The following is a 17429-nucleotide window of genomic DNA, read 5'->3' as shown; positions in this document are numbered from 1 at the left end:
ACAGTTTGTATAACTGCAAGCCTTCAGGGTGCATGCAGGCAACAGTGCTCCTGCCTATATGAATCCAGTTCCTGAATTATACAGACTGTTTGTTTGTGTCTTTCAGCTTTTCCCGGTTAGGGGTCGCCACAGCGGAACTCCGGTCCGCTAATGATTGGTAGTTGATTTTTACGTGCTGAGTTACCAGCCCTGACACACAACCTTCAACGAAGGTACGCCCATTCACGCATATCTCCCCGCAGAAGACACTCTAGCTGAGAATCGAACCGGACAGCGTCTTACTGTGAGGCGGCAACGCTACCGCACCACCACTGCTGAATTATACAGACTGCAATGTAACTAAATATGAAGAGTGAGATTCCAGTGATTACAGATTTGGCTTTAATCTAAGGGAATGACCTAAGTTGTAGTAATTTAACATGACTGCTCACATTTTGTAATTATTTCCCTTTGAATTGCTATTGTTTGATTTGCCAAGGACTCAGCTCATTAACTTAAACTACTTGGGATTCAACCACCTAAGAAAATTAAAAGCAAGTCCCCCTGCAGTCCCTCCCCCCATGGAAGGCAAACTTTTCACAGGCACCAAACTTATTTCTACCAAATCCATAGTTGCCCAAACAAGACAAAGGGGGAAATCTTCCAAAATAAAGGAATCACTGCCTGCATACACTTAGGAATTGCACCAACAGTGATTTCCTATATAAACAGTGATAGATAAATTTAGCATCTAGGAGTTTTAACTTATGAAGTGGATTGTTGTGGATTTGGGACTCAGAGAAAGAAAAGGCATATGTAATAAACTATAGATTATGGTCATACCTCCCAACCATCCCGAGTTACTCAGTTTTTACCGAGTTTTGGGGTCCCAATAATGGGGTGCCATGATTCCCGAGTGGCACCCCTTCATTTCCAATTTTTTCTATCTAATTTTTAGATTTCACGCTTTTTGGAGCTGATATCATCACGTGCGCGATGATGTCAGCTTGTCGGAATTAGCTCGGATGTGCTCACTCGTCTGTTTGAATACTGGGAGGTCCTCAGGACTGGACTGCCATTGCCGTCCGGTGGATTTTCAGACTGCAGAGTGAATGCAGGTGATGGATTTAATAGGATTTTCAGACTGCATGCCATCCAACGGATTTAATACTGAATTCAAACACTGGGAGGACTGCCACGAATTAACAGATGGATTTCAAACTGTTAGCAGAATGCCACGGATTCTAAAAAATGAAAGAACAAACAAACTCCTGTACCACACAAGGACCAAACAGCCTGGAAACCGCCAAATGGGATCCACAGAAATGCGCGACTGATGCAGCAACACTACCGACTAGAAATAATCCACAGATGGTTAGAAATCCAATAAAGATCCGACGAAAATCTTTTTAAACATCCACCAGTTTATTTAAGCCTTCAAATTATAGCTTTTCGTCAGTCCCAAGACCAACTTCCTCAGAAATGATTAACATAAAACAACAAATTCAAACTGATGACATTAACTTTTAAAAAACCTTCATTCATGACATCACTTCCTTTACTTTACCATTAAAGAGATACAATGTCTCTACAAATCATATGGCTTATACCTGCTTAATAATATTTATTGCCAATATGAACTAAATTATTGATGATGATATTTTACCATTCAATCGACTGATTTTAAATGTAGAATGAACTACATTAAATACATTTATATTAAAAAACATATAAAAAAACATATGAAAAAACATATAAAATTTTATATTTATGAAATTTATCACATACATTACACTTGCGACTCAAAAGTCACTGTCTCAACCTAACATGCCTTCACCAAATCAATTAATAATACTGATGATAATACGATAATATCTAAAATTATTTAAAATTATATAGCTACAAAAAATAGGGCTTGCAAAAAAAACACTTGTAATTAACCGGTGGAACTTTGGCAGCCAAAGAAACTACCTCTCCAGGCTCTTCAGCTTTAAAATGCAAGCTATTGACAGCATGCCATTGAGACCTGGGGGGGCAAAAGCCCTAAGCCTTAGCTGCCATAATAGTTCCTTCCTTTCCAACAAAAGTGAATCCATTCCCCTCCCATATTTGGGATTTATATGGTCAATTGCCATAAAATTAAACCCATGATCAGGGAACTCCTGAATGTGTTTTGCTAGGGCATTCTCTTCCTTATTCTTCCTAATAGCATAAGAATGTTCATACATGCGTTGGCATAATTTCCTGTCCGTTTTTCCCACATAGAAACTAGGACAGGAAGTGCATGCTGCTACGTATATAACATGCGAACTTCTGCAATTATACCTTCCTTTAACTGAATAAGTTTTATTTCGTATATAAAAATGAAGCCCTGTTTTAACAAATCTACAATGTCTACAAGAATTACATGTAAACATTCCGGCTCTTGTGTTGGTTACTCCTAGTTGGCTTTCTAAGATATTTTTTAAACCAGGTCCCTTTCTATAGGTAAATTTTACCTTCTGTCCCAATTGTTGTAACCCATCAAACTCACTAGTGGCAATAGCCCAAAACCTTTTGATGGAAGTACTGATACTAATAGCATCCATACTATAGGTCATTACAAACCTCATGGAATGATCAACGGGCCGACAATTGTTAGCTGGTTCATTTAATGCATTTAATCCCCCAGTATGCATCCCCAAAAGGGGTTTATAAAACCCGGATCTCCTCTTGTATTTTACTTCATTCATTAATTCTACTAACATGTGGGTCGGATAACCTCTATTGGGAAACAATTCATGAATTTTGTCCATTTCCAATAAAAAATCTGCAAACCTAGTGACCATCCTGGCTGCCCGGACCAATTGTCCTTTCACGATGGCATGTTTTTGGTGGTAAGGATGATTACTCTCAAATTGTAGGTAACTGTTAGACCACGTAGGTTTACGGTATATCTTGGCCACTAAATATCCGTTTTCGGATGATTTATTTAAATCAACATCCAAATAAGTGACCCTCTCTTTCTGATAATCCCAAGTAAACCGCAAAAATTCAGTTGAAATGCTGAAATCATTGACCAAGCCCTCAGCTGCCTCTCTATTCCCTTCCATAATAATGAAAATATCATCCAAAAACCTCGTGTACAGATGTACCTTCTCTGATATAAATGGATGATTGAACACAAAATTGCTTTCCCGTGATGCTAAAACCAAATTAGCTACACTCCCCCCACATGGTGACCCCATTGGAACACCTTTTATCTGATGGTAATATTTCTGATTGAAAGACACGCAATTACAAGTGAGAATTATGTCCAACAGTTCTCTCACCATCAATATCTCATCCATGGGGGCACCTCTAGCTAATAATCTTTCCTCTACCCATTCCACTGCTATATCCTGGGGTATTGAGGAATACAAATCGACCATATCTATAGTAAGAAAAACATCTTCTGGTTTTAGACTTAAAGCATTCACCCTTGTCAAGAACGACCATGAGTCCTTAGAAATATGTTGTTCAAGTTTTACATATTTTTTAATATGGTATCCACCACTTTAGCTGCTGCATACGTGACACTCCCTTTTGCACTCACCAACTGTCTCATTGGAGGATGATTAACATCCTTGTGAATCTTGGGGTTGCCAAATACCACAGGTATCCTAGGAGCTGACATTACTATATAATTACAGATGGTCTTATCTATGGTCCCATTCATGAACATGTCTTCGAAATACATATGGACCCATGCCAAATGTCCATTTAATTCATTCAAAGACATATCTACATAAGAATCCGAGGACAAAATGGTCTCCATTCTCCTGTTATAGTCTGCTTCCTCCATCACTACCAAACCACCCCCCTTATCCGGCTGCATCACACGGACTGAGGAGCCTCTCAACAAATTCAAAGCTTCCCACTCACTCCTCATGATGTTATACTTAGTAGTGGCCCTCAATTCCATAGTGCGACTAATTTCCAATTCGCACATTCTCTCGAATAAAACCAATGATGGATGTATAGGGGGGTTGAATGTACTAGATAATTGAAAAGGGGTTAAAGTAACTCCTATATCCCCAAGCATCAAATTTAGATTACATTTTCTAATAAACAATTTTAAATCAAATAACAATTCAGCCAAATCTGCATTTTACTAGGAACAAATGACATGCCTTTGGCTAACAAGTCCACTAATTCCATCGAAAAGCGGAAAGAAGAAAAATTATATATTTTAAAATCCTTTTTGGAATTAAATAATATTTCCAATTGACCAATACCAGCCATGGGGGTATCTAAATCTTCTTCATGCGTGTTTTGTTTTTCAATTGTTTTTTCTCTGGCGATGTCCCTTGGACTGAGGCAGCCCCTTGAAAAATTGTGTCATCTTCCTCAGTACTGATTGTAATAAGCTGATCCCCCGAATTTCTTCTTTCTGGCCAAGATTCAGTCATCACTGCTTGAGATGTCATCTTAGGTTTCTTTTTAATACATGACTCCCCTTCACAATCAATAGTCGGAGGTTTAATAGCAGATGTATACACCTCAGGGATCAGTGAATTACCTTGGGATTTGGGTGGTCTGGGGTACGCTACCCCCTCTCTATATGCATTCATATCTCTATGCAATTTCTGTGTTTTTAACATATTGATCTTGATCATATGTTGATCTATACTTTTAAATGTCCGCTCATAGTCGAACTTAAAATTAGGGAATTCCAAGTCATTAATGATAGATATATTCAATGCATTCAAGTCCTTTATTAAAATATCTATAACTGCTTTATAATGAGAACAAATCATATTCAATAGTTCAAAGCCATGTTTATTGAACAACTCGACCAAGTCTTTGTGAAACTGAGAACCCTCTACCAAGCCTGTCGGATACTGCCAAGATCTCAACCCCTTAGGTACAACCTTGGCATGTTCACACTCTTTGAAATATGCAACTTCAAGTTGAAGCTTCCTTAATTTAAATAATTTTTGATCAAATACCGACAGTCTCTCACCTAATGGCACCATAGGTGTAGTGGATTCCATGAGCCCTAAATCACAGTTAGAAAATGAGAAAGGGCGGTCTAGCCATTGAGAAAACGAATGGCTCGACTGTACATCACCTTTTCCCAATACGACTGCATTTACATTCACATGTCCATCTGATAAAATCATAGTAGATGGCACAAAAGACTTACCAGCCTGGCCAGAATGCCACGGATTAACAGACGGATTTCCAACTGTCAGCAGAACGAACTCCAAGTGAGCTGGTCTGGGCGCATTAAGGTACCTAAGTAAGTGTGTGTGTGACTCTGCAGTATAAGACAGGATTCTACATTTTTGTCAAAATAAGTGTGCAAGTCTTATTGTGTGGTTCAGAATTGGCTGCCTTCTTTTTGTGTACCTCATAATCAGCAGAAACAGATTCTTGCCTTGTAATGCTCACTATAGAAGTGTCAGGGGTGAAAAACAGGTCAAATATAAGCAAACAACAGTTTGAAACTTTAATAAGCAGTGTGAAATATCTCCTATTTCCCCTGTTCCAAAAAATTATGTTTTCACAGTACAGAAGCAACCCAGCATTCTTTTCCCACTTAACAATTAGCCGCAGCCACAAAGTTAATCCCTCATATAAGTAGCACCTCAGATAATACTAATTAAATACCGGAAGTTCATAGGTTCATAGGTTGGTACTTGGCTATCGGCCCTAGGGCCTATACAAACCTAGCCATAACAATTCCCTGGCTATTTCTTCCCACACTATTTAATTACCTGCACCCCTGTCTAGCAGGGTGACTGACATGATCCCCAGGGTGAATTTCCTTTCTCCCATCCAATCATCAAGGTTCCTTTTGAAGAGGGCCAAAGAGGCGCTCTGCTTGACATGTATGGGCAGTCTATTCCAGAGTCTGGGGAGTCTCTGGGTCCGGAACCTATCCCTCCAGCATGTTTTCTTTGTTGTGATGACAAGGTTTATTTAATTACTTCCCAAGTCTGCAACCAACTTCCCAGTCATTTTAAAGTGAATCTTCTTTAAATCTGCTAAAAAAAGTTGTACATGTTTATCCATAGTAATACAACCATCTGTGCATGCCAAAACGTCTAAGAGCACACAAAGTTCTGTCTTGCAAGTGATGCCACTTGCATCCCTAAGGACAAGCCATTCACACATCCACACCTGGGAGAATGGGAATATGCACAGTGGTGTCGGCAAGATTTTCAACTATTATTTTTGCTTAAACTTCTAACTTTAAGCAGCCATTAACCACAAACAAGTTAAGTGACAAAGGTGAAAATTAAATGCAGAGGTTACATTCAGTATTCTGGCTTTGTATATCACTCTAAATATTTTTTGAAATTAGTACTGCTAAATCTCTTTTACTCCCTCAATCAAGGATGAAACTCAATAGGTAACCGTTTTAAACTCTGATCATGTTAGTATGATGCCCAGAAGATTGAATATATGAACATATACACACACACACACACACACACATATATATATATATATATATATATATATATATATATATATATATATATATACATTAGTGTGTGTGTGTGTGTGTGTGTAGAAGTAGACTGTTATCATGGAAATGTTCTGAATAGGGCAGTGTTGTCATTAATGGTGCATGCATTTTGATTCATTGACTACTGGAAAAATGTTCAAATAAATTTAAAATGCAATTGTGTGTGGAAGTAGACTTTTATGATGGAAATGTTCTGAATAGGGCAGTTTTGTCATTATTCGTTCATGCATTTTGTTTCATTGCCTACTGGAAAAATGTTTAAACAGTAAATTTAAAATGCACTCTAATACAAGGAGTATAATTTAATAAAGTCAGGAAGGTGTATCAAAGAACACATGTATGTTTCTTGTTTTGTGTGCTAGGGGCCTCTGATTTGACAACAGCCCAAAGGTTATCTCTATCCACTGGCCAGATACATTTTCTTTGAATGTGGTATGGGTTTCAATGCTGTTTCAATGAATGTGAGTTTCAAGGGCAGAGAAGTTTTAATGCCAAGTTTATTTTCATTGTGAGACAGTATTGCTTTGTTTAGCAGATATCTATTAGTATTTGTGCTATAAAATGTAAAAAATAAAATCCAAATAATCATTGTAGAAGTAAAGCAGTATGCACACATTAGTGTTTATGGAAAATGGGGTGAAATAGCCAGGTAATGGGACATTGAAATGGCTGCAGGGGGACTCTGGCACTATAATTTGGTTTTGTTCTTCAGTTTGCATTTGAAAGTTGGTATCCCACAATTCATTGGCATGGGCGAGGTTGTGTAATTGTGTATGCACATTTTATGTTAGTCAGTGTAAAGATTTGTACCTATTTTTCATGGGCCTTGTCCAGATTTTTGATGTTTCCAGGTTGAGAGGTATGATTATGGTTGGTAGTAAAAATACATTGTAGAAGGCAAGTATTCCACTGAGCCAGACTAAAATCAAACCAAAGGTCTGATATAAATCTCAGTTGAAGCAAGGGTCATTCATTTGCTGCTGTAAGCTGCGTGTAGTAAGAATAAAATCACAAACCAGTGACCCAATAAAATGAAGATTTATTCATTCTCTGATGTCTCGGCTAGTTTGCCTTCAAGGAAAATGCCTGTAGGGTAAGGCCTGTTACTGGGAGGACAGAGAATATAGTATTTTACTGAACAGCCTCCCCCCAAAAAATTTCACAAAATACCTTTTTAAAGTTCTAGTTCACTAGGGCTAGACTTTAAATTGGCTTTTAGTTATTTTCACAGAAGATGTTGAAGCTAACTGAACCCTTCAATCCAGGTGTGCTCAGACCTCTTTTTTTTTCTTTAATTTTGCACTGAAAAAATAAAATTAGTAGTACAATTTGTCTGTTGTGCATACAGTGATTAAATGTGTAAAGTCATTGATATTTTTTACATAAAGTTTGCACAGACATTTCTTTACAAAAGCATTTCCTACCTCCCTAATTATTATTTTTATTTGTCTTTAGGCCATGAAAGTTCTTTCTAAGAAAAAGTTAATGAAACAATATGGATTTCCACGTAAGTGCCTTAACTTGGAACCTTATCTTAGAAATGCAGCGATCTTGCATTTTTTTAGCATTTCAAATGGCATATGGATAACAGCAATCTCTAGGCAAGCTGTTATATGTTAGCTTTTGCTTATTTTTAAAGTAGCGTTTCACAAATCAAATGGTGCAGTGGTGCACACCGATGTCTAGGTTTCCATAGTGAAATAGTCTGTAACGAGGTTACAGTAATTTTGAAGTAATTTTTTGCTTATTTTATATGTATTATTGTTCACAATTTGGAAATAATAGTGTTCTGATTTTAGTCCTCTTCCTGAACTAGCCATATTTTAGAGGACATCCATAATAGATATGATGCATTGTTAGCAAGTGTGGGTCATGGCTTCTGTTTACTTTAAGGCAGCACAAAAAAAGATACCGTCCAGCTATTGCATGAAGTTATAATTTTTTTTTGTTTTTTGTAACCAGTTTAAAGATGAGAGTTTACACAGTGATGTATAATGCTTCCGTTAGAATAAAACTTCTTAACTCTTTTTAAAAGATGAAACTGAAAGACAGTTCCTGACAAGCAGAGACATAGAGCAACTGACTAATTTAGAACAGTATCATAAACGTTTCAGGTAGTGTACAGTGGTTAATTAACCACACCACACTGTGATGACAGAGAGTAATTACTTGAAGCAGTGTGCAGTAGCCCTTTGTTTCAGCACGTGGCTTTAACAACAGCATTTATGTTAGCATGTACTATCCTAGAAGGATTAAGGCCAGGCAGGTCACATTGTTTCTAAGAATGAGGTCTGTGTGAAGGTGTTAGTTTTACTGTGCACTGACGTGGAGTGGCAAAACTGTTCTAATCTCTTAATTTATAATATAGAGCTTTATTGTTGAACTGTAATTATACTGGGAGTTTTCAGCCTGGTTGCCTCATGCAACAAAGTCACATCAATCAGTTAGAACTGCTGTTGAAAAAGTACAGCAACCGATCAAGTAGAAGCAAATAAAGAATATGCCGTCAGACCACAATTTACACTTTTAACTAAGTGCAAATTCATTGTTTTGCAGTGTGAATTAGTATCTGTTTCTCAAAGTCAAATATTTGCAAAGTGATTTAGTATTTTTGTATTATTTTTCCAATGAGTCGTCACCTCACAAGGAAAACTGAGAAATACTCAGAACAGGTACTTGTGGGAACTTTGTAAAATGATTTGCTGATGCATAGTTCATCATTAGCAGAATGTTATGGACAAACAACTGTATTATTAAATGCTGTATGACTGACAGGTCTAGATCAGTTAAATGAAACCTTAATTGAGCGAATCGCTATTTGTCAAACTGACGTAAGTGAAAGCTCAATTAAGCAATCGTTTAAGCAAATTTTTTTCCCCAGGGAAAAGACGTGGTTGGCCATCATCAGGAATTTGCCTTTTTCCCCACTGTAGTGCAATCTCGGAGTTGGTATATTTAGTTCGGGAGGGTATGGGGGAGCACAGCCCGCACATTGGGGGATGTGGGGGCAAAGCCCTCCACTTTGCCAAGTTTTACATTTTGTTTTGTTTCTTACAGTCGGTGGGTAACTAATTTTTTTCCCCTAAGAAAGTTTTCACTTAAACGATCGATGTTCTTATTGTTTCACTGTTGCAGTCATCACATTTGGCTTATCCCAGCCAGGGTAGCCCTCGGCTGGCCCGAATACCAGAGGCTTAGTATTTCTGCGTCGATTGCTGTCACTTCAGGACTGATGTCAGGTCATCAGTAGTGTAAAGTAAGGCAGCTGACACCATTACATCAGTCTTTCTTGCCATGGAGCCCAAAGCAGTTCGCACGATTGCCGGTTGGCTGCTACCTGAGTTTCTTTTACCGAATTGAAGCTGAAGTCTTCTAAAGCTAAGTACCCCATTGGGGATCCTTTTTTCTTACACTAACTGAAGTCAGAGAAAGTTAACAATTGTCTCACCTGTGGAAAGCAAATACCACACAGAGACTTTCATTCTTACTGCATTACTTGTTTAGGCTCAGACCATGATGTCCCTCGCTGTCACTTCTGTGCTTTGTTCAACACCAGAACTATCCATTGTTGGGCCCTTACTGTATCTAGATATTTTTGCTTACAGTCCACGAACTCTGATATGGCTTTAGTAAGCCATCCGACAGCAGATCATCCGAAAAATGTAAAGATAAAGACAGAGACAGAACACACAGGTCTAAACCTACCGACGACGTTCCTGTTAAGCTAGTCATCAGTTCTCTGGTCCTCGGTGAGGCGCTTTCACATCCCCTGATGCCAGCTTCTGTGGATTCGCTGGCCACTACCGAGACTCTTTCTGAGTCCGGTATGCTGCAGAAGTCTTCTACGACTAAGGATCCTGCAGTCATCTCTACCTTGGATGGGTCCCGAGGCACTGAGCAGGCACCGGCTTCTGAGGAAGTCCTTTGCACTACCGATTCTCGACACAAACCAACGTCTTCTTTCGTGACTACCGTTCTTTCGAAAACGACCGAGTTTCTTAGGCCCAGGGTATGTACCACACCCAAGAAACCGATGACCAAATCAAAGGCACCGGCTTCCTTGCCTCAATCTCAAATGCTTAAAATGGCAAAAGACCTTATCATGCTGATCAGGGGAAGCCAAGCTACCCCCTCCAAAAGGAAAAGAGATCTGTCCGCTGTAGTTTTGTCTGAACAAGAGCCAGAGGACTCTGATGCATCTGAACATGAAGACATGCAACCCCTCTCTACTTATGAGGATTCTGATGCAGAGGATTCCATCCCTTCAGCCTCTCCCCCAGAGGATTTTTCCTTTGAGGAAACCCTTCATACCTTAAGGGAGCATTTCCAATGGGAGAATCAGGACTACGCTCAGTCTAAAAAGAGACTCAGGGAATTCTTAGATCTTCCACAGCACAGACCCTTGGCCACCCCCCCTGTCCTGGATGTTGTGGAGGATGTTTTCCTGGAATCCAGCTTGACTCCTGACACCCCTCCTTCCTGCACCCAGAAAACCTGACGGGTACTACGGAGTCCCTGACTCACACAAATTTATTTTCAAAACTCCTACTGCTGACCCTGAAGTTATGTCTCAAGGGCCTAAAGGGATTAAAGCAACCTCTGCTTAGAATCTCACCCCCTCAGATAGGGATTCCCAAGCACTAGACAGATGGGGTAAAAAAGTATACACCTTAGCTACTCTTGCTGTCAGGGCACTAAATTATCAGTTCCATATGCTAAAATTTCAGCAACTTACCCTGGAACTGCTCAAACAAAAAATGTCTTCCTTTCCTGCTTGTGCAGAATCTAAAGAATTAAAAGAGTTAATGCACTCTGCAAGACAAGTAACTAAACACACCTTGCACTGCGGTTTTGATGCCCTAGAATCTTCTTGCAGCCAGCAGTCACCGGATCTGTCATTAGAAGGCATGCATGGCTTAAGGAACAGTCCTTGCCAGACAATGTCAAATCTAAATCGTTGGATGACCCCTTGCACAAAGACAACTTATTTGGTACTAAGGCAGAAGAGGTCTTAAAAAAAGATGGAAGAAAAAGCAAAATCTATGCAGACAGTTAAGGATTTCTTACAGGTCCAGCCACCTAGGTTGAGCAGGCATTGTCCCACCAGGCACTGGTCCTTACTGCTCACACTAAGCTAGTTCAGCCAAGACCCCCCCAGACAGCAGCCACAGAGAATGCAGAGATCAAAGCAGTGGACTACCTCCACTTCAAAACCAAGTAGTTGTAAACAACCCTTTATGGTAAGAACTCATAATGACTCATCTCCTCCACCCCTCCCTCTGCCCACCTTCACTTACCCCTAGAAGGAAAGCTCTCCTTTCATGCAAGCACCTGGGCTACCATTACCAATGACCGCTGGGTTCTCAACATAGTTTCCCAGGGATACAAATTTTCTTTACACACCCTTCCAACCCAAAAAGGGTTCCCAGATCTACCTCCAAAACCAGTGGGCAGAGGTGCAAAAGCAAGTCCTTTCCCTGCTGTCTATGAGGGCAGTAGAGCACGTTCCTGCAGAACAGAAAGGCCTAGGTTTCTACTCCAGACTTGTTCTGGTACCCAGAAAAGAGGGCATCTGGAGCCCCATCCTCAATCTATCCATTCTAAACACCTTCTTGGTGATCCCAAAATTCAAAATGCTCATCCTCCAGCAGCTGCCACCCATGCTCTCCAAGGATGCTTGGCTAGCCACCCTAGATCTAAAAGAGGCCTACCTCCACATAACTGTCAGGGAATCATGCAGGAAATATCTCTGTTTCAGGGCAGGATCTCAGCACTTTCAGTTCTCTGTGCTTCCCTTTGGCTTATCTACTGCTCCCAGAGTTTTCACAAAATGTCTGGCTCCAGCCATTGCCTTTGCAGACAAAGGAATATCCAGATTTACCCATACTTAGACGACTGCCTTATTCAGGCAGACAGCCAGGAAAAAGCTGCTCAAGCCACTGGCCTTTGTAAAGTCCCTACTAACCTCCCTAGGGTACACAATCAACGAAAAGAAATCCAAACAGGTGCCCACCCAAAGGATTATATTCCTGGGAGCAAGCCTGGACACAGCATCCCAGATGGCATTCCTTACACCAGAAAATCAAATTTTCCTGACAGCCTACTTCTCCCAACTGGTCACTAGACCCCAGCTTTCTGCAAGGAAAATCCTGCAAGCTCTGGGATTCATGGCATCTTGCATACTACTCATTCCATATGCCAGACTGCATATGAGGAAACTTCAGTGGTACCTAAAAAGCCTTTGGTGTCAACACTGTCAAGACCTGGAGACTCTTATACCTATAATTCCATGCCTCAGAAAAGATTTTCTTTGGTGGGCAACAGCATGCTCCCACAACAATGGACTACCTTTCTCACCACCCCCCACCGCCCAGACCCTCACCACAGATGCATCAGACTATGCCTGGGGTGCACACCTGGACGGCAGGTGCATACAGAGCCAATGGAGCCCACAGCAAATCCCTCTGCACATCAACCAAAAAGAGATGATAGCTGTCCAGCACACCTTGATAGCTTTCAAGCCCCTTCTATCCCCGGGGGCTCTCCTGATTAAAACAGACAACACCACTGCGATGTGGGTATATCAACAAGTAAGGAGGGACTCACTCCTACCCTCTATGCAGGCTGGCCCTGACCCTTTAGCACACAGCCTTTGCCATGCAACTCCACCTGTTAGCACAATTCCTACCAGGTTCTCTCAACTCTCTGGCAGACCAATTAAGCAGAAATCTTCTGGACCCACACGAGTAGCAGTTCAACAGAAGAACCTTCACCCTAATAACTCAGAAATGGGGCATCCTGAAGGTCGACCTGTTTGCCTCCCACACCAACCATCAGCTCAGCAAATTCTGCACCAGGGAGCATCACTGCATGCCCTGTCCTTCTCCTGGGTCAATCTATCGGTCTATGCCTTTCCTCCACTACCTCTCATCCCCAGGGTACTGCTCAAAATAAGGGAGGAAAAACCATGGACAGTTTTTATAGCACTAGCCTGGCCTTGCCAGCCCTGGTACCCCTTTATTGCGCAGCCTGTCCCCACTGCCACCATGGCATCTTCCTCAGATTCCAAACCTCCTGACCCAGAGGGAAGGGGAATTCATGCATTCCCAATTGCAGACACTCAGTTTGGCAGCTTGGCTTATTCCCTAACCCCTGATCAATTGGCCAACCTCAGTAAACAGTTTCTAGATGTTATAAGTGAGGCCAGACGCCCTAGCACTAGAAAGTCTTATGCTGACAAATGGAAAAGGTTCTGCACCTGGGTTCAGGCTAAGGGAGCCAATACAGCACAGCCCTCCCTCCCTGTCATTCTGGATTACTTATCTGACCTGCTACACAGTGGACTCTCCTTTTCTTCTATTAAAATTCATGCCTCTGCAATCTCTGCTCATTTCCCCACTGAGCAGCCCCTTTTCTCACACCCTTTGATCACAGTTCCTAAGAGGGGCTAGCAACTTGAGGCCACCGAGAAGAGCACCAACCCCAGCTTGGGACCTTAACTTTATGTTGGAAAAGCTCACCCTGCCCCCTCCCCCCTTTGAACCAGCTTCTTTTGCAGAGCTAAAATTACTCTCCTGGAAGACAGCTTTTCTTCTGGCCATCACTTCAGCCAGGAGAATCTCTGAGCTAGAAACACTCATGGCTGTGGAGCCCTTCATCATCTTCCATGCTGTCAGGGTTTCCATCAGGACTAACCCATCCTTCATGCCCAAAGTGGTGTCCAGTGTGGCTCTCAACCAATCCATTAATTTGCTCACCTTTTTTCCTAACCCACAAAACAAGGGGGAAAGGATCCTGCACCCTCTTGATGTGCACAGACAGCTCAGATTCTATCTAGACAGGACTAAACCATTCAGAAAGTCTGATCAATTACTGGTTAGCTTTGCTGCAGGGGCAGAGGGCAAAGCCATTTCCAAACAATTTCCAAATGGATAGCACACTGCATCCATTTCTGTTACAAGCAACACAGAAAACCTCCCCCTAAGGGGGTCAGGACTCACTCCACAAGAGCAGCCTCCACCTCTGCAGCTTTCCTCAGAGGAGTCCCCACCAGGAACATCCTGGAGGCTGCCACCTGGACATCTGTTCACACTTTCACCAAGCATTACCAGCTGCCTATTTTCTCCAAATCCAGGGCAGGCTTTGCCACTGCAGTCTATCAGGGCATCCTAGCCAGCCCCTAGTCTCCTTGACTACCTCCAACATTTTTCTCAGCTTTGGGAATCAACCCAAATTTGATGACTGCAACAGTGAAACACAAAAAACATAGTACAGTTGTGTACACTTACCATAAATGTAGATGTTCGAGTGTATTCACTGTTGCAGTCCTGGTTTCTCTTCCTTCCTCTATACCTCTCTTCTTTCTCTCTCTCTCCTTACAAGGAACATTTTGGTATTTACTTTCTACTGGTGGGGTTCTTCCACCATAACCAGGCTCCCACTTAGGGAAGGGCAAGAAAAACTGATGTAATGGCGTTGGTTGCCTTACTTTATACTACTGACAACCTGACGTCAGTCCTGAAGCGATAGCAACTGATGCAGAAATACTAAGCCTCTGGTATTCGGGCCGGCCAAGGGCTACCCTGGCAGGGATAACCCAAATATGATGACTACAACAGTGAATACACTCGAACATCTACTTTTATGGTAAGTGTACACAACTGTACTTTGTAATTCATTTCTAGTTGTACCTCCAATGCAGTATCTAGTTGGGATGGAAACATAGTTACAAGAAAGGGGTTCCATATTTTTAATTATAATGACTTAGAGATCAATTCTAATGTCTTCATCCTATTTGAAAAGGATTTTAAGTTTGTCCCAAATGGAAATTAAATTGTGTTGGATACTTACAGTTAAATTGTTCACAAGGATATTGAACTTATCTTATATACACAGAGGGCTAGGGGGTGTACATCCAAGTTTGTTAGTAAAAATGAAAAGCGTGTTTAACCATCCACTCAACCAAACAGTTCACCTGTTTAAGAAAGCATGTAAGAGAGACCTTTACAGTCTGTTCTCAGAGAGATGGAAATTTTACTCAAATCTTACTCCAGATGAACGTGTACATGGTTGGAGGGTTACTATTAGAACCTTGAATGCTTGAAATGTCATCTGGTCGACACCATATGATCGACATTTCAAGTGTTCGAAGGTTAAGCATAATGACGCCATTCAGTGCAGAATGGGAGAATTTCCCTTTTCTGCACTGAAGTGCGATCTCAGAGTTGGTATATTTAAGTAGGGGGGTTTGGGGGGTGCAGGGTGGCTTGCCCCCCTGCCTGCACCGTTAAGGTATGTTTTTTTTTTTGTTTTTTGTTTTTTATTATATATTTGAACTTTCAAACTTCTATCATATGTTGTCGAACATATGGGATTCGAAGTTTTGAAAGTTCGATTATATAATATAGGCCCTGGTTGGACAATCTGATTAATAATAAAAAGTTCAGGATTATGAAACGAGATAAGGGAGGGAGTGTTATGATTGTCAATCAAATTGACTATGTGGGGAAAATTTTTGGATTACTTCATGATGAGAATAGATACACCTTAGTATAACGGAATGAGATCAACATCACATATAGGAACATAGACTTATTTTTGAAGGATGTTTTGACACAATGTGTTATTACTATTGAAACCCACAGTTATTTGGTGAACAAACATCTAATCACCCCAGCGGTGTTTGGGATAACTAGGACATACAAACAATGATTGCCCCCACCCTTTAGATTGATAGTAGCTGCACAGGAATCCAAGACATATCATTTGGCAGTCTACATTAATAGAAAATTAAAACTGGTGTTAAATGTCCACAGTCAACTATTAAGAGTATTGTGGGATCTTTTGAGTAAATTATGTATTGGATTATAGAATAGTTTCCTCACAATTGATGTTATTGAACTCTTTCCTTGTATTCCATATGCCACTGGGGTTGAATTTTATGAAGAGGTCCTGGTTGAATTCAAAGATCTTGATGCTAGAGGAGTGAGGTTACTGGTCAGTTTGATGGAAATTGTGTTCCACAATAATTTTAATTTTTTTATATTTCGAGGGTGAATTCTATAGACAGGTGAGTGGACTCACAATGGGGGCAGCATGTTCCCCCATCTTTGCAAATTTGGTCATGTTGATTTGGGAAAATGGTTTATTTTAAAACAACCCTGCAACAACTTATGGCCACTCTATCGTAGGTTCTTGGACGACATTTTTGTCATTTGGAAAGGGAGTCTTGAGGATCTGGACAATTTCATAACATATATCAAGGGTACTACAACTTTTTTTTTAATTTACACATTGAAACAGTGTTTTAATCACTCATTACTTTGATGTGCATTTAACCATAGAGGATAACAATTTTGTCTCCTCCATATACAGGAAAGAGGCATTTTGCACCTCATACTTGAATTACATTTGCAGTCATCCATGGTATTGTAAGAAGAATCTTGTGAAGGGTCAGTACAACAGCGCATCTAGAATGGATTTGGATGAAAATAGGTTTTTACACAAAATGGAAACTATTACAAATATGTTTTTAGAAAGGGGATACCCTTTTGACCTTCTGGATAAGCTCAGAACTGAAGTAATTAAAAATAGAGACAGCAGGTATTCACCTGTTTTAGGTAACACATTAGGTGTTGGACAGGATAACTTGACTTCAATTGATGGGACACAAAAGAACACATTTCACAATGCCATGGCTATTACATTTAACAAATTGAGTGGACGGATAAAAAACATTATCACAGATAATTGATCTGTACTTAAAAAGGATGAAGAAGTGTTTAGTTCTGTTGGCACAATATCTCTATTTATATACAAGGTAGACACAAATATTAAGGGAATTTTAGAAAAGGGGATGGAAAACGAATCAGCAGGTACTACAAAATGCAGCTGGTGTAAATTTTATTATATAAACGAGAATAATAGAGAAAATAGAATTTTCAGCTTGGAC

At 40.5% G+C, this 17429-nt stretch overlaps 1 protein-coding gene across 1 annotated transcript in view; it reads left to right on the top strand.

Annotated features, from left to right (window-relative positions):
• Positions 1–17429, top strand: part of CAMKK1 (calcium/calmodulin dependent protein kinase kinase 1) — a 1557316-nt gene that overhangs the window by 1090438 nt on the left and 449449 nt on the right. Inside the window, exon 6 of the mRNA XM_044082102.1 lies at positions 7934–7985. Within this exon, the coding sequence (XP_043938037.1) occupies positions 7934–7985 (52 nt within the window). The remainder of the gene's footprint in view (positions 1–7933; positions 7986–17429) is intronic.

The sequence above is a fragment of the Protopterus annectens genome, chromosome 9.part0 (genome assembly GCF_019279795.1).
Source record: "Protopterus annectens isolate FY-2018-M chromosome 9.part0, PAN1.0, whole genome shotgun sequence".
Taxonomy (NCBI): Eukaryota; Metazoa; Chordata; order Ceratodontiformes; family Protopteridae; genus Protopterus; species Protopterus annectens.
The sequence above is the reverse complement of the archived record's forward strand: the minus strand, read 5'-3'. Positions and strand labels throughout refer to the sequence as shown.